Below are 24,435 nucleotides of genomic sequence, written 5' to 3'. Positions count from 1 at the left end.
CATAAGCAGAATTACAAGTGCTAAATTACATGACTGTTACAAGAGGAGGATGTATGCAGTCTTGCACAACTGAAAAATGGATTGTCAATCCACCTCTGACATAGAGAAGAAAGCAGATGCTATTTCACAGGAACTGTCGGTTGACGTTACATCACTTTTTGGGTCCTGCTGTGAAATTACTGCCTATTTCTGGTTTGCATTGCTGTACCTTAACAGCAATAACATGATTCATAACATGAGGAACAAAGCAGTGTAGTGCAAATGTGATCTTACCTTTTATGTGTGACAGCTTGGAGCGCGGCCTCCCTAGGTTTTGCCATCCCAAATCCTTGCTAGCATAATGACCGTTCTTCTTGTTGCGTGGCCCTTCTAGAGCAGGGATGTGAGGTGTAAGGATGCTTTCAGTTACTGGTATGCAAATACCTGTGATGAAAAGACAGTCAAAGATTTGAACAAGAGGAAAAGCAGTAAGAGACATACACAGACCAGGACCATGAAAGTGCTGAGGCTTGTCCTCAGTGATGCTCAGCTGTAATCCTGATCCCTGGCACCTAACTTCACTGCAGCTCTGCTTCGCTCAGTGTCAGACAGTCTCATTGTCACTCTGTCTTTATGGTCTGAGCACCTGGAGAACATCTCTCTCCAGAGGACAGTATGGGAACGCAAACACTATGGTTATAACCCTCTCCAGGGAGAGTAGATCAAGGAGTCATTAAGTCTTTTGCTTCCTTAAAAATATGGGTTCTGTGCAGTCTTCCAGTGAATCGAACCACAGTGAATGTATTGCTGTGATTCCAGTCAGCAGCATTAGCATTTTTGGGTTTCCCCACCCCAAAATGAGAAAAAGTCTGGTAGTATACAAGCCTTAAACATAGAAATACTATTAAAGAAAATGAAATGGAGTGGAATGAAGGAGAAAATGAAGTTTTCTTGGTTTAGAAAAACAAGCACAGTCACCCAGGAAAAAATACTGCTGCTGGGAACACACAGAGAAACAGATGCTATCAAAATGCTGATTTTATGGAGGAAAACCAAGAAATGACTGACGTACCATTGTTGCAACGGTTCCCAGGGCAGCACATGCCGTCTCTGTGGCAACGCTTCTTCTTCCTCCGGCACATCATGCACGCAGACGTTGCTTGATGAGGACTGTGACAGTATCGCCCAACTTCGCATTCCTTATCATTGGTACAGGGATAGGCCTGATGGGTAAAAGAAAGGTTTACAGTAAGCACTCCTTTGTACAGGGTGTGTATGCAACCTAATAAAAAAAACAAAACAAAACAAAAAACCAAGAAAACAAACCCAAAACAAAAAACACACGCAAAACAACCCAAAAGAAAACAAAAAAAACCACCCAAACCCACAACAACAAAACACCACCACCAAAACCCTCAAACAAACAAAGAAACCAACACATGAGAGACCATTCACAGGGGCCAGGACAGGAGATAGAGGCAGAGCTGCTTCACTGCAGCCATGTAGCAATGTTTAAGTTCATGCTGCTGGTGAAGATGTGTCTGCTTAAAGAATCAGGGAGATACAACCAGCTCCCTGGTGGTTTCATCTTTTCTTGCCTCAAACATATATTGGCACAAGAGAACTCATATTTTTGTGGGTTCAGGACTCTGACTCAAAGACAAGAGCTTAAAACTCCACAGTGAAGAATAAATGGAGCCATAAAACTCCTCTCGGTTAGTAAAAATCCTGAAACACACCCTGCAATAGGTAACATTTTAATTTAAACTCCAAGGAGGCATTTTTCCTTTGATGATAGTTGTCAAACGCATTGATGGGTAAGTTCACTGTTCTCACAGTGAACATCTACACCACATTGGTACAAGCTCCTTTGCAATTGCACCACTCCCCACTGGCCCACACCAATTGCACTCCTTGGAAGTGAACAAACATCCTTGGTCAGCATTTCACTTTCATAACTTTTACTTCACTTATGGGCTTAGTATATGCCTTAGACTTGCCACATGCTAAACACCACCCTACGGTATCCAGCATGGAATATATTATAGAGCACAAACTGTCTTGCACAAGCAGAGACGCACATATAGAATTCTCCTATATTCATCAAAACCAGCATTATCTTACAGGAAAACTGACTTTTTAAAAAAGGGTGTGAAAGCTCTGTATTCTCCCATAAAGAGAAAGAAAGGTTTATTCCTACAAAAGGAAAAGACATGATGCTTTAAGGAGACGTAACAACACACACTGACACATTCCAGGATCCTTTCTGCTGACTCCCACACAGCTACAACTATGCTTTCTGTCTGCATCTAATTTTACTGCCTATTAAATTAATCCTAGATTTTTTTCATTCTGCAAAATTATACTTGAGGAATTTGTTTAGATAAAAGGATGAGAATAAATTTGGGGCACTTTCTGGAAAATGATGTTTACACTTCCTCAACTAATTTTATCCAGCACTTTAAATAAATCAAAGTGCGTTGCTTTTGCTGTTTTCAAAATGACTCTTGCAATTAATCAATCACCACAAACAAAAAGCTCAACTGACTAATTTTCAAAATAGGCTGGTTACTTTTCTAATAATATTTTGAATCAAGGCTTGATTATGTTGTTATCAGAAAAGAAAAACTTGGAGGCTGTTGAGAATTTGCTCTGAAAATTGTTCTTTTAGATGGAGAACTTCTTGTTTCTCTGTCTTTGTGCCATTCTGTTGAGAATTGCAGAAGAAACAAGAGGTCTGATAATAAAGCAAGTTTCTCTAGTGCCGTTAGTGGGAGGGGGAACAATTCCATTTCCCATGTGATTTCATTAGTTGTTTTCTTGTCAAAATTTACTTCACAGTACCAAAAGTGCTGGCTGGATATTTCACAAGTGCTGCTGCCCCATTACTTCTGCCCTCTGAGTGTGTGTCTTTAAAGAATGATTCCAGAGTGCAGCTGTTTGGAGTAACCTGACGTATGTGTAAGTCTTTCTCCCTTAAGAGTAGACATTTCCTCTTGAGTTCATCCTCAAGAACATCAAAGGCGGCCACATCTTTTATCTAGGAGTAGTGAGCACTCACCTGTTTGGTACTAGTGGATTCTACCTATTCTAGCAAAGTAGAACTAAAGCGCTGTCCCCTCAATCTGTCTCATCGCTCCTTTCCCTCATTTTTCCAGCAAGAAATCATTAACACTGATTTACAATTTATGATATAGTTACCATAAAAGTAAGACTTCCCTGTCTTAAATGAGACCTTACTAAACGCAGAAAAATGATTTTATAGAGACCTGTGCATGGTTATACTCAGTTTGGAAAATACTAACAATGCTATCTGGGGGAAATGCAAATAAAAAACATATGAACTAGCTAAAACCTGGAGATGAAGGCATTTTAGACCCTTGTCTGTCATCAAGACCTTCATAACTGCATCTTTTTTCCAATGTGGGCATGTGGTATACACCTGCAACTTGTCAGCAAGAAGCCTACTTGCAGTTTTCTTTTGGTTCCTCAAATATCTTTAAAAAAAAAAAAAAAAAAAGAGTTCCCTGATCATGAATAGTGCTAATGAATGCTCTCACATACCATATCTCGTGTCTGTTTTACTTTTGGCTGTTAGGCTGTGGCATGTAAAAGATATTTTAAGATAGACATCTAATTGCAAACTCTCATCTCTGTCTTTAAGAATGGTAAAAGTAACCAAAGACAATTTCAACATTAAAGACTGACAACAAACGTGACATAACTCAGCCTTTAGTCTCACTCTAGAGTCCCATCCTAAATAAAGATAACACTTCGGAAATTAAAAAATTAGCCAAAACATTCACTTACCCAAGGCAAATGACAGCAGCACATCAAAAAATAATTTGTGTTGCATGGAGCTCAGACAACAACTGACAAGTCCATTCAAAACCCCAAAAGACCAGCTGCCAGCCAGCTATATGAAAAAACCCTCTTGCAAATGCCTGATGCCATCAGTTGCCTTGATCTTTCTTCCAAAACCACCATCCATTTGATACCCTAGCTATCAATCACAAAAAGTTGGAAACAAAAATGTCTACATAGCCTTGTGTCTGTCTCCTACTCACTAGATATTCATTGGAATAACTCCTGCTCTCAGCAAAGTAAGTTCTATCACTGTGCAGCATTCAGTATTAAAACACAAAAATAAAACAAAATAATACTGTGCGTACACTGCCTTGGCTAGCAGAAGGGAAAATGTGTTCATAATTGTCCCATTGTTGTCAGTAGCTGAGCCAATCTATGTATAAATATGTATATATTTTTTTAAAATACAAGATAAAGAAAACATACTTGTAAAAATGTACATGCTAACAATTGTCTATGCTTGAGTCAAGGTTTTCAAAATCTCCTACACCGCAGTGCCTGAAACACAGTCTTTATGTTCAGAGAATTGCAGAGAACATTTCCTATATACAACACAAAGACACAAATCAGTCCCAGATGGAGAGGGAAAATGCAAGCTGTAAACCAGCTCTACTTCCCCAGCAATGATAACTAATTCTACAAGGCACATCGTCCCTTCACATTCTTCAGCTATGCATATAATTTTCTGGTCATAAATCTCTATGCACTAAACACAGCTTTGATATTATGGGAAACCAGATGAAACCGAGATAAAATATGTAGCGCTCCCTGAAGCTGCATTTAAACAATCTTATTTAATTTTTTTAGCCCAGATTACAGGCAATCAAGTCACCCGTAGCATGACATAAACTCGATTTGCCTGTGATAATGAGTCACATTTTCAGAACGTGTTGTCTGATTAAGAGCATTGCTTGCTGAGATGTTTTCTCCTCAGTCATTCCAATTACTTTTGTATCCTTCTATAATGCATGTCCAAAAACGTACAGCAAAGATGTACTGGATTTTTTGCAATGTCAGAGGATTCAGGCTAGATATTTAAACGGCTCCAGCTCATGCTGTGCCAGGATGTGCCCTGCATCAGTCCACCAAGACTAACCTTTGACAGCCAGGTCATAGCAACGCATAAACGTTCCTTTTTGGGAGAGAGACTATGAATCTCCATCCCCGTGTTTCCGAGCGCATGATAGAAATACTCAAGGAAAATGATGCAGATGATTGATAGGGGAGAAAAGTTGGGGGGTTTTATAGTCGAACAAGTTCTTCCAGGGGTATTACTGAGGCTCTTCTTTTTGTATTAACTTCAGAGTGAGGCAGAGGAAGGGACTGACTATCTAACTTTTGTGACTAAGTGGCTAATGCCATTCCCTTGATTTGAGGAGCGTGCAGGAGTGAGGTTTATTTCTACCTTTGTCTTCCCCTTTTTGGCAGAGGACATCTAACTTAGTACCTTTACTTGGTGCAATGGTGTTTTTTTGGGCTTTTTGCTGGAGTCATTTACTATCCCACATATTTTATATGGTCATCTTGAACCACACAGTTTCACCGCAAGCTGGAGCAATACTAAGTTGTGTTATGGAGGCAGTCAGTCTGAGTCTCTCTGTCTGGCACTATAAAACGTAATGGAGAAGCACTCCAGGGGAGAGTAAGAAAGACAGATGCTGTAATGTGCTGAAGGGTGAGTGAGCAGACTGATGGCAGACATACTTTATTGAGCTTTGGGAGATAAGGGCTTGAATTTCAGCATGGCCTCCAGCAAATATTTGAAGACAATATTCTCAGCCAGTGTCTTAGTCACCAGGCTCTCATTTGCTCATATTATGATGTCGTGTTTGTTTTTACGCTGAAGCTACTCCACACTGTACTAGCTAGCTATGTCAGAGAAAGGCTGGAAGAGCCACTGGCATATTTTACCTAGGCTGTGTCATCACTTATCCAGCACAAGGAGTCCTAGACACTGCTGGCTTCAGACCCACCTTCAACACTGAGAGGAGCTGTGCCTAAATAAGTGATTTGGTGGAACTGATATCAGTAGTGAGTCCCCCAGAAGCAGTTCGCTCTTTTTTTTTTAAACACATCATAAAGTCCAAGTGCAGAGTCGGTCCTGGCAGGAGATCATGGCTACTACCACTCCCAGCAGAAGAAACAGCATGGAGGTTATTCATTACCCTTTTACTGTGGATGCTGAGCAGCGCTCAAGAAGAGAACTAACATTTCATGTACCACATAAATGACAATATCACTGCGGTTACTGTACTGGATACGCGGCCAGCTTCTGTCTCATACAATCATCCTGTGATGGTACTGGGGACTGAGCTGAAGAACAGGAGAAAAGCCACAGCCACTTGTACAGCTGGAAAGTAAGAGCACTGTAGAGCTACCCGTGTCAATCCTTCATTACTCTCTCATCTGGCAAGGAGGCAATAGCTATTGCAAAGGTGACACAAGTGACTCAAGAAAATAGACACATACGTTATCCCAGGAATGGTCTTGCTTCCTAGGTACCAGTGTGTTGGAAATCAAATTTAGGCTACCACTCACAGTCTTGAGCATACAGAATCCCTAGTTATTAATACCCTATGTAAATACCTGCGCCACTAAGTTATGCTATCACATCCAGCAGAAATGTCTTTTTCTGCTGTCAAAAGACTTCTCTTTTATATCACACCTATATAATCTTTTATATTCACATCATGCCTGTGGGACAGCGTATTGCAAATGAATTGGTACTGCAACTCAGCCTATGTGTCACTTGTTACTTAAGGAAAAAAAGTTATTTTCTCTATTTCAATTAATTATACTTTTATAAATTTTGAAATAATGACTGTAAAGTAGGTGGAAGCTGACCTCTCTACAGCCAGTGTGCTAACTAAGTGATCAAAACTGGCCTGAACTATAGGCAAGAGGACAGAGTTTCCGCCCTCCACGTAAGAGATGAACAATAGAGCTTGTTTGCCCTTTAGTCTCGGGACTGCACATATTGCTTAATATTCCACAGCCATCAGGCACGATGAAGCAACCAACTGGCTCAATCATGGTGAGAGCCTCTCCTTCCCGTCCTGCTTTTGGACAGGACAGAGCTATCTTTCTGAGCAAGGACTTGGTCCCCATAGAGCAAACATACGAAGTAGCCACAGGGTGCCAAGGCTGCTTTTGCGTTTCTCTCTCTCTCTGAAGAATTAGTTAATCCAAAGTAAAAGCATGCCAATAAATTAGGAAATGCAAGCATATGCTTTAACCAAATAGCCTGCTGTCAAGACTAATTACAAAGAATGCAAGTCATTGTTTGGCTCCTTGGTTGGGCCTGATTCTGAGTTGGGATCTCAAATTTGTTTTGGCTTTTAGCAGATCAACACTGGTGGGACAGTTGCATGCAACATGTGGCCTATAGAGCTAGATGAATACATCACATGTGGGATTTGTCCCACTCACTTCTTTGGAGATAGAAGGAAGATCCTTTCTACGAAAGTCTAGGAGAAGGCCTAACATGATCTCACAGGACACAAACCTTTGTAACAATGGAAATAAGAGCTCTTCATTCAGAACCATATAAATGTGATAAAGCAAAATGGAGGGGGGAAGGGAGGAAGTTAAAGCTTTTTAACAAACAAACAAACCAACCAAACAAACAAACTCCAAACTCTTCGTGGGTTGTTTTTTTTCCCTGCAAGGGGAAAACTTTCTACTTTCTGATAGCTTCTCAAGTATATTCAGACAAACTGAATATAGTTTGAATATAGTTGGTCTAATGGACCAACTTCAGCCTAGTTTTCTCCTAGATGCTAAGCAAACATGTAAATTAAGATGTGGATGGGAAATGACCGTCATTTACTACTATTTTGTTTTTAATCCCAAATGAGAAAAGAGTTTATCAGCAGCCATCTGGAGCAATGCAGTTTTCCCACAGCACTGCTGATGTTGCTTTTTTCTATTCTTAGCTCAACACAAGCATAGATGATAGCGAGGGATCTCACTGTGCACAAGCAGAAAGCCATGGTTAATTTATCCCACGGAGGAAATCATGCTGTGCTCTCAGACAGCTCCAGACATGAATCCTGTCTCAGACTGATCTCACCAGAAACTCTCCACTCTCAGTGACTGCTGTGGCACAGACCATTCCTGAAAGCAAAACTCACAGTAGTTGCAATGAAACAGATTTATTCTGTTCAGTTGCCATGACAAGCTTAACGATTCAATTTTTCTCACCAAGCCTCCTTCTTGTTAAAATAATACATCTCTGACCCCCTTCTCTGCCAGGCCCAGAGAGAAAAGCACCATCTTCCACCTCTAGACTAAGCACAGGCACTTTGTTCTAGCATAATTTATTTTTAACTCTTCAACTTAAAACAACACTGCTGTTCATGAGGCCTGATTCACAGAGTGCTACATCGTGGATACGTATACTGCAGCCTCCAAAGATCATTCCTTCAAACTGTGTGGCTAATGGCCCCAGAAGCCTGCATTATTAAGACAATAAATATTCATGTTTTAAAGTAATACTCAATCCACTGCTAGACCACCAGGGGAAGAACATTTCTAAAACGTGCAGTAGTCCAGCTCTCATGATTTGCTAGAGCCAAAGAAAATTCAGATCTTAACAACCAAAAAACAAATCTCACTGAGGTCCCTCTGAACTGACAAGGCTGCAGGACTCATTTGGGTCCTGACTCAGGCTTCCCTTGTCCTAACAAAAACATCGTGGAAAACAACTTCTCATTCTGCCAGTGGTAGGCAGTTGTGCAGGGAGCTGTGCTTAGAGGGAACGTGTAGCTGCACCCGGTGGAGAGAGAGTCAAACAGCTTTAAAACAAACACAGGAGCTATGTTGTCCTGTTGCACACAGAACTAGCCAGCGCAAGTGGTGCCTCTTCCAGTGCAAACAGAAAACCTCCAAAGGCTTTTCCCGTATGAAATCTCACTCATACACTGACCCATGTGATCTTCTGGCCCACACGGTGGATTTCAACGAGCATTTTAGGTCTACAGCAGAACCTCTTACTCAACAGCTTCACTTTGAATTACTCAACATTCAATACCTTTTCTTACAGAACTACCTGTATTTTGTGTCCTACTGGGAGGAGGTAGTGCCAGTTTAAAGCTGACCTTAGCTTCAGGAGGACATACAGATAAGGTAATCTTAAAGACTGCAAGTGGATCAATTAAATTCCTGGGTAGATACTATTTGAATTAAACTGGCCTTAATTTAGTGCATTTTACATGTGTTATGAAAGTATAAACTCAAAGGTTTAAAGCATTTAAAGTAATCCACCTTACAAGTTTATTCAACTTGATTCACCTTCAATTCCTCATCTAGGTAAAACCTGGAAGGTTACATTTCCAAATTACTTAAAGGACGGTACACAATGCCCAAAACATGCACAGATGTATGTTGTTTATAGATGCAGTGTATCTATTGTAGTTCCCAAGGCAGCACAGCTACGGGTCATCCTGTTCTATCAAAACCCTTAAGGCAACTTATCAACATCAGATCCACATTGGCATCACTCTGCTGAATCCTGCCATTTCAAAGGAAGCATACCATGTTTCCAGCCCTACGCACACTGTGCATACACAGGTGCTCAAGTTTTCCCTCCCTACCACGTATCATGACCACAGGATCAAATAGCAGTGCATCCCACTCAACATTTGGAGAGACCATGAGCCTCCTACACTGCTTGACTTTGAAGGAGGCTTCCTGCTCCACAGAACTGGTACCTTACAGAAGACATGATCAAAGAAGGTTCAAAAGTTTGGGGGTCAGTTTGACCCCAAATTTTATGGACTTTGTCTCAATGTCTATGATTCATATTGTCTGGTGAACTACCAGCAGCAGCATTACAACAGAGAGCACCAAAACAACATTAGGTAATCTTTGAAGTCAACAATGTAGTACTAAATCAATGTGACAGGAAGCCTCTAGGTCTTGATTTTATGTCATTTTCGAATGCATCACCAAAAACTGCTCGCAGAATAAAGGTTTGTTAACATGCACTTTGTTCTATGTCCAGCCTTTTCAGCAGACTGTTCTTGCCCTTTTATCTCTGCCTTTTCCCCACCCCTTTTCTGATGGTTTTGCTTTTTAGTTTTGTCTCTAATTGGCTATTTATCATCTGTTCCAGAGTAAGATTCTTCTGGCTTTTTGATCAACATGTTTATTGTGATGGATGAACAGTGGGTTGCCAAAAACAGTTTTCTCTCTGGATCTATTAACTCTAGAAGTATGTGATTTTTTATTAATCTAAGAATACTATCCAGATGGAAACAGCTAGCAGATCCTATGGCTCACAAAGCACCAAGAATTAAACCACAGGTAGATACTCACATATTGTTGTTGGGAGTAGAGTAACACTGCTGGGAACTGGCAGTAAGTTACTGTTCTAACACCTGGGTCCAAACATCCCCAAATCATGACGCACTTTCAAGGTGGAGCTTTTATTGGGAACCATCTCTGCAAGCATGTATTCACAGCATGAAAAATGAGATGACAGCTTTACCTTCTGTAGTATAGCTACTAAGGAAGTAAACTCCCTATGCTTTTAAACATTCACAAAATCCAGAAAAAGCAAGAGGGAAACCCTTTCTCATTGAAGTCAGTGCAAAAACTCCCTTTGTCTGCTACAGCGCCTGGAGAGGGAATGCTTCCACGTTATAAACATTTGTGCAGCGTCTGCAGTCCTCACCCTGGAAACGAGACTGAGGTATTCCTTGCAGAATACACTTTGCATTGCAGAACACAAAGCATTTAAGACACTAGTTTTCAAAATGCAGTTTTCTCTGGCCCTCATGTTTAAAAGGACAGCCCTGAAAACATGAGTTCGTGTCAGCTCTAGAGACAGCCAGATGCTCTACATCTGAGAAGGATGAACCACAGTCTCCACCTCAGCAGACCGCTGACTGCAATCTAACATTGTTACTGAATGTCAGCATTATTGCTTGTCTCCCTGATGGTCACTTATGTGAGAACACCTGGCTCATACACCGCTTTCAATCCCCAGTTTTTTTCTACGCATTAGAAACCACCACTGTCATCTGATATTCAAAACACCTTCGCTCTTTTCACAGAATCACACAGAATGGTTTGGGTTGGAAGGGACCTTAAAGATCATCTAGTTCCAACCCTCCTGCCATGGGCAGGGACACCTCCCACTAGACCAGGCTGCTCAAAGCCCCATCCAGCCTGGCCTTGAACACTTCCAGCAATAGGGCATCCACAACTTCTCTGGGCAACCTGTTCCAGTGCCTCACCACCCTTACAATAAAGAATTTTTTCATGATATCCAATCCAAATCTACCCTCTCTCAACTTGAGGCCGTTACTCCGTGTCCTATCATTACACTTCCTGATAAAGAGTCCCTCCCCCTCCTTCCTGTAGGCCGCCTTTAGGTAATGGAAGGCTGCTGTAAGGTCTCCTCAGAGCCTTCTCTTCTCCAGGCTGAACAACCCCAACTCTTTCAGCCTGTCTAACATGAGCCCCTCTGCAATGTGATGGCTGTGACTGATCCATTGCAAGGGGAACCGAGAGGGATGAAGTCCTTTGAACTCCAAAGCACCTACAGAGAATTGAAATCAGACATCAAAAGATTAGTCAGCTCAGCTTTAATATCAGAACAAACGAACAACACCGGGGCACCTATGCCAGTTCCCACTCTCCAGTCTCATGTATCACAGAATTCAGAGATGTCGCCACAGAAGTTAATGAGTTTTAAGGACAGAGGAAGGGGAAAAGAAGACTAAGAAACACAACGAGTCAATAATGTAACTTGGGGCTTTCCCCTTCATAACAACAGGAAGAATTACAATACGAGAGTGTGGCTCCTCATCCTGACTTATTCTGGGAGCAGTTATGCTTGTACGGGGAGAGCAGCGCGCATGCAGTGGGACTACCTGCAAAAGAGCAGCTGCCCTGGGAAAGGACTTGATCACAGCCCCCTGAGGGCACAGGTAACCTCTGTGAAATGGTTAGGCTCATATTGCTGTTCAGCTGACTCCTCAGTGAAAGAAAAAAATATAATACTAGGCTATTAAGGCAAATTATCACACTTTACTCAAAGGAGGCCAAAGATAGCAGACAAGGAAAGGACCCCTAACAGTATCATTAAAAAAATCTTTGTACTCTTATTAAACAATTAAGTTAGAGCTGCCTACCCAACTCCAGCCTGTGGTAAATAACATAGCAATCAAGGTTTCAACACTGTTTACCCTTTCTTCCCTTTTCTTTTAAAATGCTCCTGGTTAATTTTGCACAAACAAGAAAACAGGAACAACACAGCAAGGCAAGAATAACTTGTGAGTAAAACCAGATGAATACTAACATATTTACATAGTGTAATGACTTCACTATTAATTCAAACAAACCCAGGCCCCAATTCTCAGAAGACAGAGCTGAGCACATGCAGTCCAGGAGGCAAGAACAGGGTGGCTTGAGACTACATTTATGTCTGCAGCCCCTGAGTCAGGAGGGACTGCTCTTAGTTTCAGTCTGCAATAGCCACTCGGGGACCATCTTTCATTCCAGACATTGTACTCCGACTACACCCTCTTCTCAATCTTATGGGCCCCTTTCCATTTTCAAGGAAGACTTCCATCAGTGCTAGGGACCATAACACAGAAGAGACAGGACAACAAGGTTTTCAAAAGTATCCAATTAATAGAGAAAATAACTAATGTCACAGAAATGAGAGAAAAAAGAGAGTAAAAAAAAAAAAAAATCCCCACTCAGGTCCACTACCGACAGGGGACAGTCATTTTTTATAAAGGTACCAAAAAAAAAAAGGTCCAAAGAAACAGGAATAATGCAATTCCTGAATCAAGCCAAAATGGACAGTGCCTATTCTAGTCTTTGTCAGCATGCAATTACCTAGGATTCTGGCATTTAATATTGATTAACTATAAATCTGTTCTCCACCCTCAAAATAAGCTGTTCTGCAGCTGAGACTTGTATTTATCCGCTTCCCTGCTATGTTTTAGCATATCTTCGGGACTTATATTTTCAAGCAGTCTCTTCTTGTCTGAAAATAATATTCTTTATGTGGAGTTACGGAATCTCTTCTTTGTTCCTCGATGTCTTGGATGTTGATCAACAAAAGGTCATTAAAATGTTTAATCCTGTATGTTTGGCACTACATCAGTCTGAGAGCAGTTTCTTTGTAACAGGCTTTGGAATAAATATCCATTAAAGATTTTTTTTTTCCTTATACTGGTCACCCACACTTTATAGTGGGTGGCCCTTTCGTTTATCCCATTACTATATTTCCACTTCTAAAGCTAAGCCAGATGCAGCAACCTGATACTACTTTTTAGTTCACGCAACTTTATTGTAATGAAAACTTCCGTGTATATCCGATACTTGTTAGGAAAGCCAAAGAAACAGGAACTATGGTAATATTGCACCACCTTCTTGACAACTTTTATTCTGCATGAGTTGAATACTCCAGGGTACTGCATGCTTCATTAGCAAGCATTTTTCGCATTTAGGTGCCCCAGAGTGCAAACACAGAGTCAACCCGTATCTGAACTCCTCTTGTTGGTATTATTTGCATTATAACCATGCCCAGAGGCAGTGTCTAGGTGCTATGCATTCTTATAATTCTGCATGATCAGTTCTTTAACTGCTAGATAGTCTACATAAGCAAGACCAAACAAGGGAGAAAAGAACTTAAGGGGTTTGGTTGGTTGGTTTTGTTCGCCTTTTTTTTTAAAAAAAAAAAAAAAAATGTCTTTTTTCTTTTAAACAGATGGACCCGAGGTAGTGGAGATTAAATGGGTGGGCTATGCCAAGGCCACATAAGAAGTCCACAGTACACAAGTAACTGTCTTCAATCCTCATCCATTTAACTGTATGAGTCTTTCTTTTTTCTGAAGTTGTACCCTTCCTTTCAGATGTGCTAAATATAAGTGAATGTGTCTTTAATAATTATCTCCTCTATACAGGGATACAAATCAAGGTGGCCAGATTTACCAGTCAAGTATGAAAAAATGCAGTCCTACTTTCTAGTCATACCCGTGGAAGCATATTTCACATAAGTAAATTGATTGCCTAAAGCACGTTTTACAGATGAACTTACTCAGCCTATTTAACAACTGCCAAACAATTCTTAGAGCGTGGATATGTGAAAAGCTCTCCTTAAACTCCATGCTGAAACCAGCCATTGATGATGGCTATGTGATTACAGCAAAGGAAAATTTCCGTCTTTACCTTTTTACTAGAATGTTTGCTGGAAGAGGCAAAGGAGATGTGATTTATTGTTTCCCCTGTACTTCACATTTCACTCCAGAAAAAAAAGAAAAAAGAAAAAAAAAAAAGGAAATTTTGATTCGGCAGATTAAAAATATTTTTAACTAAGTCTTGGGTAGTTCAACTGGCAGCAGTGGAATTGTTCAAATGCTTGATGTTATTCATATGTTTATGCTTGTGAGAACATAAGCATATTTGTAATAGTTTACTGTACACAAAACATGATTCGCCTCTTAGGCAACAGATTATTTTCCTAGTTACATTGCAAGGAGGCAGAAAAGCAGACTAAACTGACATAAATGAAAAGTACTCAATCACAGAGAAGTAACACTAGATGGCTTTCCACGGTCATGAGAAGGGTATTTCCCAAGTCAACCAATTTCTTTTCATTTTCCTGCTCTTCAAATTCTCCAGGAGACAGGACTGCACAGAATACTTTGCACTCGAACCAAGTGAGACATCACATTTCCCCAGCAAGATGCCCTTTGCACCATGCCTTGAACACTGTGCTCTGAAGAGCACTCAGACTTGAGGATTTCTCTCCGCCTGCAGCGAATCAACAGTTACGTCAGTGGTGGTTACGCACCTACTCGGCTGAAAGAGCTGCAAAAACCACTAGACAGCTCTTTGCGTATCCAAGTGTCTAAATTCACCTAAGTATTTGCATGTTTTGTGAAAACACACAAGAAAAAGAAAAGGCAGAAAATGCGCCCTTTCCCACAGACCACAGAGTCCCTAAACAAGCACAATTCCCACCGGCTTCAGATGTTTCTCCCAAGTAGGAAAATGAGTGCATAGTTTAACAAAGCATCAGTATTAAAATGTTAAGAGCGTCTCCTAAATTAGGTGCATTTCCTTGAAACAAATTCAAAGGATCATAAGGGATAGGAACAAAGAGCATTTTGCCTACTAAGAGGACATCTCAAAACTGAGGCGCTGGGACACAGCCTTGCAGCTGCTTGCTGCCTCATTAATTCAGGAATTTAGCTTCCTGGGAGTGATGCAAAATGGTCACCAGAATACTGTGGAGAGGGGCTAAACATCAGGTTTTGCCATCATTTCATAAGCCAATCTCTTGCCATCTTTTCTACACGCATGGGAAGGGAAGAGAGGAGAAACTGCAAGACCTCTGTAGTGCTTTGCTGCTATGAATTCACATTTTGACCCCTGTCCAGATGAGTATGAGTAGAAATGCCCCTCCCTGGAAACACTGAAATGCTGTTGCCATTGCTACTCCTTTTCCCCGGTATCGGTTGCACTGAAGCCATCAGCTTCCACTGCAGCCTGCTTTATGGGTGCTAATGCTGCACATGCTGAGTTCAGATGCGAAGTCTAAAGGAAGGAGGAATGACTCCCTCCATCCTCAATGCTTGCAGAGGAAGGAAGAGCTGCTACAGGGTCCCAGTTCCCGCTGTGGGAAGCTGCTGCTCTGAAGACTCCTGTAAAGCCCACTCCAAGCCTGGACTCTCTGAGGCCATGCTAGAGTTACGCTGTTACAAATTAATTTATTTTTTTTGACATATATAGGCATGGTGCATTGCAAACACGAGTTTTATTCCTGAAAACCCACACTTGGTCCCCTTGGTGCACTGTTTGCATTTTAATCAACAGAACCTGATTTAAATATGACACTTCAGGACTTGGCCCAAAGGCAAGACAGTGCTCTACCTTAAAGGGTTAACAATTAGGTAAGCTTTGTCACTAAAGGAAAAACAGTATAATTAAGATGATCAATCAAAATTTTTGGTTTAAAGGTGTCAGGCTATTTTGAGCTGCAACAATAGGGCATAGGAATTACTTAATACTTACTTTACGTTTTAGATAGCACATAGTGTACTTACAAAGATTTCATCTAATTCAAGTACCTTTATCCAAGTTTAGTCAATATAAGAGATTTTTTTTTTTCCTCAATTAAACTAATGCAATCATGCTGAAGCCTACAGGTTGAATGTGTAAAAGAGCACTGGGATCCCTGGTATCAGTTTGATACTGAGAGACGTCCTTCAGTAAGCTGTATCATAAAAGTACTGCTCATCGGTTAGGCATCTGTATACTTCAGAGTATTAACTGACCACGCAAATACAACTACATTGCTATTTTGAAATGTTTCTAGCACGTTCTGAGAGAACATAATCACTCTGCTCCAAAATATCCCTCTCCAAATCTTTTCTCATTTTTCCTCGTCTTGACTAACAGATTTATCATGCCTGATCACAAGATCTGGAAAAATAAAGGAAGAAGCACATGCTAACGCAGTTAGCCCATTTTTCTTTAAACAGAGGACAAAGTCTGTCTACACATACCCCTTCGCAATCATTGACCTTCCTCTTTCTTTCCTGTATTTTTAAGTCCTCATTATAAAACCCAGTGAAGGGAAATTGAAGGCACTGCTACAATCTGTCACACCAAGAAAACCCAGCTGTTTGTATAGTGATGGCCAGTAGGGACCACGTGTTAGGAGCAAAATAAAAATGCCTGGATCTTCCCCAGCACCTCTTCCAGTTATTTATACAAACCTTTGCCGACCTTCTTTCCTCATTTCTTTTCAGCGTTCAGCTTCTTTTTGCTCATGGCTAAGCCACAGTTGTTTACCATATACCAAAAAATTCAAGTTAATTATCTTTAAGTCTTCAAGTCAAAGTACATCTGGTTTGGAAATGAGAGTGTCTTAGGCCCGTCTTTCATGTAAATACACACACACACATCTGAATGGAAAAACTTCTGCGTGTTACAGATCTGCTGAGGAACGTGCAGTAGTACCCTTATCATTCCTATCGGGTGTAAGTCAAGAAAGACTTTTCAAAAGTTCAAAGGAAAAGCAGCAAATTGTTGTTTTAATGAGACTCCATTAGGCAGAACTCTGTTCATGACTCTCACAGATCATTGTTTTCATTAGCAAGCTACATGAATAACAGCAAAGCTATTTGTACAGTGCTCGCTGCTCGGGTGCAGGCTCCCCCTCTGCCAGAGTGCTGTCTTTTAGATGTTCAATCCAGCACTGCTGTTATCTGCTCTGTGAGGGGAAAAAAAAAACCAACCCAACAACAACAAAAAAACCCAATGCAAATGAATGGAAATTTTGTGGCTGGCCAACAAAGGGGCTTTCCCAGCCAAAATCAGAACAAAGGTTTTAATTTATTTAGGAAATCAAAGGGCTAAAAAGGCATGATCTTGCAATCTCTTCCTAATGAGAATAGTCCTCCCTGTGATATATAATCCCATGGTTTTGCTGGGCTTCACGATGGATTTACTTATTGAAGACTTAGCACATGAGCAAAGATCTGAAGAGCAGGTCATCAGTACTTGACAGCATAAAAATATTACACAATGTAAATTATGTGTTAGTTGGAAGCATTCACTTTAAGTTATTTTAGAACAACTTGGACAAAGTCTTGAAAAGAGGCATACAAACAGTCTGATTTGTTCACAGAAGAGCTAAGACTGTGTGTGTCAGTTTTTCTGAAACACAACATCCCTCATCTACTCACAGAGCACTGTCATGGTCTGACAATGTCCTCAAAAATCCATTTTGTACATCTGAAATGAAACTCCTTCAAAACTTAAATAACCCCCTTTTGTAGACTAACCAAGTCTATAAATATTTAAGTCGACACATTTGCAAATCTAAAAATACTTTAAAAACCATTACTGCATTCAGAAAAAGCAGTTGTAGAACATCCATAAATCTACTTTTTCTGCTTCCTCTGAGCAAAACCCGTTCCAATTTCAGAGTTAAGACTCCAGTTCAATACTACAGGACAAACACATCTGAGAGAATAAACCAGATTACTTTTTGATCCTAAGCCTTTCTGCATTGGTAATTATAGCTAAAACAGCACTTACGTTTAGGCTGCTCCATACAGCCACCGAACCTACTCTAGAAAATGAAGTAAGTACCTACAAAATGTCCAGTACGTGCATGGTCCCATCAATTCTGATGGGATTACTGGTTGAAGGTTTTGTCCTGAATGAGGGAATACAGGAGCTCTATACTTTGAATATCAGGCTGCTTGTGGTGAAATAGAAAAGACGCGCAGGTTTGTGGTCAAGCCCCAGCTGAGAAGAGTGGTGGATCTTTACTATCTACTGTCAGCTCTAACTTTGGTGCATGGTGTTGCTCCTCCATAGGTCCCAGCTGGATGCCTTCCCATGGATCACACAGGAAGTCTGGACTACAAACCTTTTAGTTCTCCAGATTCTACCTAGGCTGTTCCCGAAATAAGGGGCCTAAAATGACTAAAATTTTTACCATTGTTTGGGAGGAGTTAAACCTATCCTTGTCTCCCAGCAGGGTGCCAGCCACCAAGGGAGCTCTGGAGCTGCGCCAGAGCAGGGTGCCAGGGCACAAGGCTGCAGGCATGGGGCTTGCACTGGCAGGTGGCACCTCCCAACCATGCATGCAGCAAAAAACCACTTCTAATAACATCTCATCTCCCCAAAAGTGCACAGGTGTGGATAAAGTACAGTGACCCTTCCTTTGCTGCCTTTTCATTAACTTCTCAATCACAGTTTCAAAATTCAGGAACTAACACACTTCAGAAAACAAACATTATTTAAAAAAACAAAAAACACACTACTTTTTACCAAAGAGTTTGCAAGAAGCAGTAAGCAGTACTACTGAAAAGCTACCAACAGTCGAATGTGAACTCTCAGAGGAGAATCATCAAGCAGCACAAGCAGGAAAAAACTTAAAAAAAAAAAAAAAAAAAAAAGAAAAAAGCAAAAAGCAAAGGTGCTTTTCGTATAACAGCCTTGGGAATAACATATTGGCAAAAGGAAAAGCCGCAACAAGAAGTGCTACAAAGTAGATTTGGGTACTGTTTAGAGACTGGTTTGCATCCAAAACCAGGACTAGTGACCACCACAAGCCAGGCTATCACAGATTCTATATGAATTCTACCATTTTCAGGATTTCAAGAGGAGGAGACAGAGGTTTATTTTCATGCTTGGAAAATGTACTGCCTACCTATACCGCATGCTAAAACTTATACAGAGATGCATTGATGGTTTTATTATTAAAATTCCTTCACTTATCGAGTTGTATGTCGCATGAATGTGTAGCGGAGATACAACGTGGGACCATTCTGGCATATGGCAATGATAACAGAATGTAACAAACAACTACATCATTTGCAAGTATTGCTATAACAATGTTATGTATAATTTTTTTTTCTACTGAGAGGCAGCAGAGGAACCTCAGTTATAGACAAGACCAGCATTGTTCTAAGCAAAGTAGAAATAGGAATTCCAGTGTAAATGCCAGAAGGGTTCAAATGTAGCTCTGTAGTGGATTTACAAAGACCTGAATGAGGTCCAAAGTCTTTTAGGATATGTCAACAAATCAAATTGAAAACACAGCTATTCCAACAAGGGATCTGTATGTACTTACATACTGCATATTGGTATACCTGCCATGTAAGAATTGGGTTTAGTTAACGTAGTTAGGAAACTCTTCATTTAAGTTTTATTTGCTTCTCCCTTTTGAAAACAGCTTACTATTTTCTTTTTTTCTTTTATGGGCCACCAAATTACATGTGACCAAATGTACCTATTTAGTGAAAATGGGTTCCATTAGTATGTAATCTTATCCCTGCATTGTTTTCTTCTGAAGGAAAATAATGGAGAACAGGTGGTGATGCTTAGCATCAGGCTCCTGTTTCTAGAATTACAATCTACTGGGAGCCACCAGCAATCTCTGAAAGCTGTCATAAGCGCTCAGGAACTAGCATGATCCAGAGCACACTCAATACATTAAAGCGTCTTTTTGAAAATTTAAGTAGGTGTGACAGGAGAAAACTGGCTGAATGGTGCAGAGATTCTAACGTGTCCCTGCAAAGGGTCGTGATTTCCTTCTGCATCCCACAATAAATAACTCAAGCTGGCCTCCATTTCCACAGCAGAAATTAGACATTTAAAAAAGTCAAATAGGTACCATATGCACCATAAACCTTTCTGGTTTAGCGTTCAAATGCAGCCGCATTCACGTTGTTGGAAAATATGGGATTTAAATTCTCCTAGAACTTTAAAAAGCTGATCCTTTACAGTTATTTATTCTTTTCTCAGTGCCACAAAACCAGAAGTGCCGATAAATATTTCCTTGATGTAGTTTGAAAACCTATTGATGTCACATCGCAGAAATAGTTTTACCCAGTGAGTCACAACACCGCATGTCAAATGGACATTTCTTTGTTTTATCAATCTCATCCTTACCTTCCCAAGTAGGAAGATGTTTAGAAATAATTCTATGTAACTGACAACTGTATTTCCCAATGTGTTCTAATGATGAACATGAAGAGAGGAACACCACCAGCTACCAGATCTATACAAGCAAACATACATTATAGCCATGTTTTAAAGCTTGGCTCTGAAGCTGAAGAGTAGGACAAAGACAACCCATATTTGCACGGCAATTTCAACTGACATACAATTTTATAAAACCAGACATGGAAGGCTGGCTGATATCCCTAACTACTGTTCTATTTCAGATATGCCAAGATACACACTTACAGGAGGAAACAGTTAATGCAGGTTTGGTTTGTGGCATTGTAGTTCAAGAATGATAGGAATTAAAAGAAGATAAAGTAATTTGCAGGGCCAGATTTTCTGTTGGTGGAAATTGTCAATCTCCCACCGATTTCCACAGGAATATGACAAGTTGCACCAAGTAGTGAGATTCTACTTCACGTTCCAGATTTCTTGCATAGCTATTTGAGATCAATGCTACGTTTATTATTACTATGGTTATATCTTTTGGGAGACTTCAGTCAAAGTGGCTCCTGCAAGTTGAAATCAATTGACACTAGGCTAACTTCAACAGGCTTTGAGGCAGAGTATATATATTTTAGCCATCTTTAGTCTCACCTGTGTTAGCTTTCCTCTAAAATAGGAGGCAGTGCGATGAGCTGCAATTCTACAGAAATCACATTCTGATTCAACAGAGCTCAGGAAATTTTTTTACTGCTTCTGGTTTTCCTCAAAGTCTTACTGCAGAGAGAATGCCCTGTTCTCCAAGGAGTCCTGTGTGTCTCTCCACTTGAAGCCCTGTGGCTATGACAGAAGAAAATTAAGGTGCCCATTGCTTTGAAGATACTACAGAAAGAACTCCACCTTACAGAAGCAAGACAAGCCCAGCCCACAAAAATGTGAGACATGGCAAAAGACAAAAGTATTAGGGTAATTCTATTGTATTATGGTAAATTCTGTTTTCTTCTTGGCATCGTGCTAACAACAAAGTTTTTCTCTTTAAACTTTGTTTTCCAAGATGAAAAACGCAACTGTTGTCACAGGAGTTTTTTTAACCTAAGAAACTCTAGTTTTGCGCTACAAAAACTCTAAGTATTAATTAGTCTTGCCCCCGAAATTAGGTTGCTGAAGTAAGGGATTATGTTAAATTGTCCCATCAGATCCATCTAGAATCAGCTGGTTTATGAATTTTCTTAATACAATAAATTTTTCCCCCCATTTATCACTCCTACCAAACCTGTATCCAGCTAAACAGCTGAACTCTCTTCTACTGTGTGCATCACCAGCAAAATTCTTCAGCAAAAGACAATCACAGAATTATTATTACTGGTGATGAGTAAAACAGAAAAAGTGCACAGCCTGATCCCAGGAAAGGTATCACTCCAACAGACAAAATTATCCTCATCGTGTTTGTGAACTGACCAAATTTAAACGTTGGAAAACAATTCACATGGCAGCACACTATGCCATTTTAAAAGAAACCTGTTTCACAACAATTTTACTTTAATTCCAAACTTCAAACTTATCTTCAAAAGATAGTTAGAAAACAAAATCTGCTTTGCTTAGAGCAGTGAATAAGACTGAATGATGAAATCTAGAATTCTGATCAATTTAGTTTTGAAGAGACCTGATTTCTAGGAGGTTTTTCCCCCTAAATGCAACTGAAGGTTTTGTGTCTATCAAAACTTCTTGAGAAAATGTTCTTTTATCACATTTTCCCTTTTCCTGGTACTAGAGATTACAAAAGCAGTTCTAATAACATCAGAATATTAGTAAAAAATAGAAAATAAATTATAACTTTCCTGCTTAATCCACATACCATAAACAGTCTCAGTATACATATGCATACATGTGCAGATATATAAGTAAGGTATAATGTAAAAAATAATATACAGGTTCAAATTAGGATATGCTATTACAGCGAGAAAGCTAGAGACATTCTCCTTACTATTCCACCCCTAAAATCCTGTCCTTGGCTAAAATCCTGAAAGGATTTTAAAGGTAAAAATGCTTTAGTTACTTTCTGAAAATCTTTTTCCTCAGCCTGACTGATCACTTACTAAATCAACTGCAGCACAAATTCACCTTAGCCTGGAGCACAAAGATTTTGGATTTAGCTCTTAAAAATGTCACAGGCTTACAAGTATTGTATTGCTGAAATTTCTTTTCAATTCAGAGGACTTGGACAGGTGGAACAAAATCAGTGCAACTCAGGCAGAATGAACTTAGAGTGATTTTTCTTTTCAGAAAATGAACCTTGGATTTCAAATAGGCATGGCTGCTTGAAGAGGCAGCAGAGTTCTAATACTGCCTTTTAATAGGATAACCGGCCATTAAGTCCCTACACTCCTTTTCTCCATGCTTGGATAACATGCTGCTGCTGCTACTACTACTTCTACTATTAAACTTAGCTCCATGGTAGAAGTGAATTCTTTTCTTCATGAAAGGAGAATATAAAGGCAATAATGATGAATTTAACCCAGGAAGAACCATGTTAGAACAAAAGATAAGCAGGGAACTGAATGCTTGATTTTCCCAAAAGTCTCATTTTGTGCTCTATTGCTGTTGCCTTCCAGACATAATGATTTTACCATCTTTCTTCAAAGAACAGAAGGCTTCATTTTCAAAATGATGTGTTGCCAGATGAATCTGTCCTGAATTGTACCATTCTGAACTAGCTCAGAGACAGTACATATACATTAATTGTATATATTACGCGTTCATAGTACAATGATTTCAACAGTTTACTGATAAATAAACTGTTTACTTTTTTGCCCAGATTGCACTTCTCCATAAGCAGAATATTAGTATCTTGCGGCAACACACTTTGTAGATAAACTACGTAGCCCTGCGTTTTACACAGTTGTTCACCCTTCTTGGTTTGTAAAATCTGGATCCAATTTTCAAATGAAAGATCACTTTGCTGAACATTTATTTTTCCTGTGGAATTACTCTACCAATGTTTGGTGAATAGGCTCTTTTCAACCTTGGGGGTTATTTATTTAGATTTTTATTCTCTTCAAAATGTCGGTGGAAAATGTTTGTCTGCTGGAGGGGCAGCACATGCTTCTGATCTGAAGGTTGACTGACTTCTACCGCCTAAAAAGCAACGAGTCAGCAAGTACAAATACAGACAGGAGGTTAAATGAGCATTAAGTATCTAAATGAACTGGGAATTACAGCCCCAGTTTCAAAAGTCTGTCAGATGAATTGAGTTCCAGTCTAATTTAGAGTCCTGGGAACTTAGATTTCTATACACTCAAGAGTTTACTAAATTGAACAGTATAATATCACAGAGAGATGGAAGAGTAAGCGTGAAAGCCTAGAAGGATGGAATATGAATGCAGCTGTAACCTGACGATTCAAGAACAAATCCAGGTTCCCCAAGAAAATACTTTTCCTATCTGCAGTAAATTGGGAATTTTTTCCACTTAGAATCTGTACAAATTGTGAACACAGCACATTTTTTTTTCATTTAAGGATTAAAAAGAAAAAATAGAAGCTTTTCATTCCAAGAATTTTTATGGAAAAATGGAGCAGTCCCAGTGAAATCTTGCAGTTTCCATGACATTTTTTTCTGTTTCCTCTTAAGTACTAAAAGCACTCACTGGGAAATGATGTTTGCAGGAATTCTGGACCCAGAACACTCTGTCAAAAAATAGAGTTCTAAAAGTATAAAATATGTCAGGTATGCATCTTTTTAAAACAAATAATTCTAAGGCAAGTTTAGAAAAACTACTGTTTAAAGGAATATTGATTTAAACAGTATCATTTTCAACCTGTGTACTTCCTATTAAAATTTATGACATTTAATGCATTCTGTATTAATTGCATGTGTGTCTTCCTTCTCTGAGCATCTCTACTTCCCATTGTGTAAATGTTTGGATTTCAGTTATCAACTTCCAAATGTTCTGAGTTCCTAAAAATATCATATAGTTGTTTCCGAGAGGAGTATTTCCACATAATGGGGAAAATCAGATGGCATACAATGACAAATTTTTGGAATCAATGCCATAAAGGTTTAGCGTAACTGATGACTCATCACCCAGTACCTTTCATCTGCAACCTGGAAGTAAGCTGGAAGCCCACTTTGAAAAATCAGGCTACATATCTAAA

The 24,435-nt window shown here is 39.8% G+C and overlaps 1 protein-coding gene across 2 annotated transcripts in view; it reads right to left on the bottom strand.

Annotated features, from left to right (window-relative positions):
- Nucleotides 1–24,435, bottom strand: part of DKK2 (dickkopf WNT signaling pathway inhibitor 2) — a 45,722-nt gene that overhangs the window by 4,857 nt on the left and 16,430 nt on the right. For both annotated transcript variants that reach the window (XM_074589403.1, XM_074589404.1), the window contains exons 2-3: nt 1,052–1,202; nt 274–423 (exon numbers count right to left, since the gene is read on the bottom strand). In XM_074589403.1, the coding sequence (XP_074445504.1) occupies nt 274–423; nt 1,052–1,202 (301 nt within the window). The remainder of the gene's footprint in view (nt 1–273; nt 424–1,051; nt 1,203–24,435) is intronic.

Source organism: Larus michahellis, chromosome 5 (assembly GCF_964199755.1).
Source record: "Larus michahellis chromosome 5, bLarMic1.1, whole genome shotgun sequence".
In the NCBI taxonomy this organism is placed as follows: domain Eukaryota; kingdom Metazoa; phylum Chordata; class Aves; order Charadriiformes; family Laridae; genus Larus; species Larus michahellis.
The sequence above is the reverse complement of the archived record's forward strand: the minus strand, read 5'-3'. Positions and strand labels throughout refer to the sequence as shown.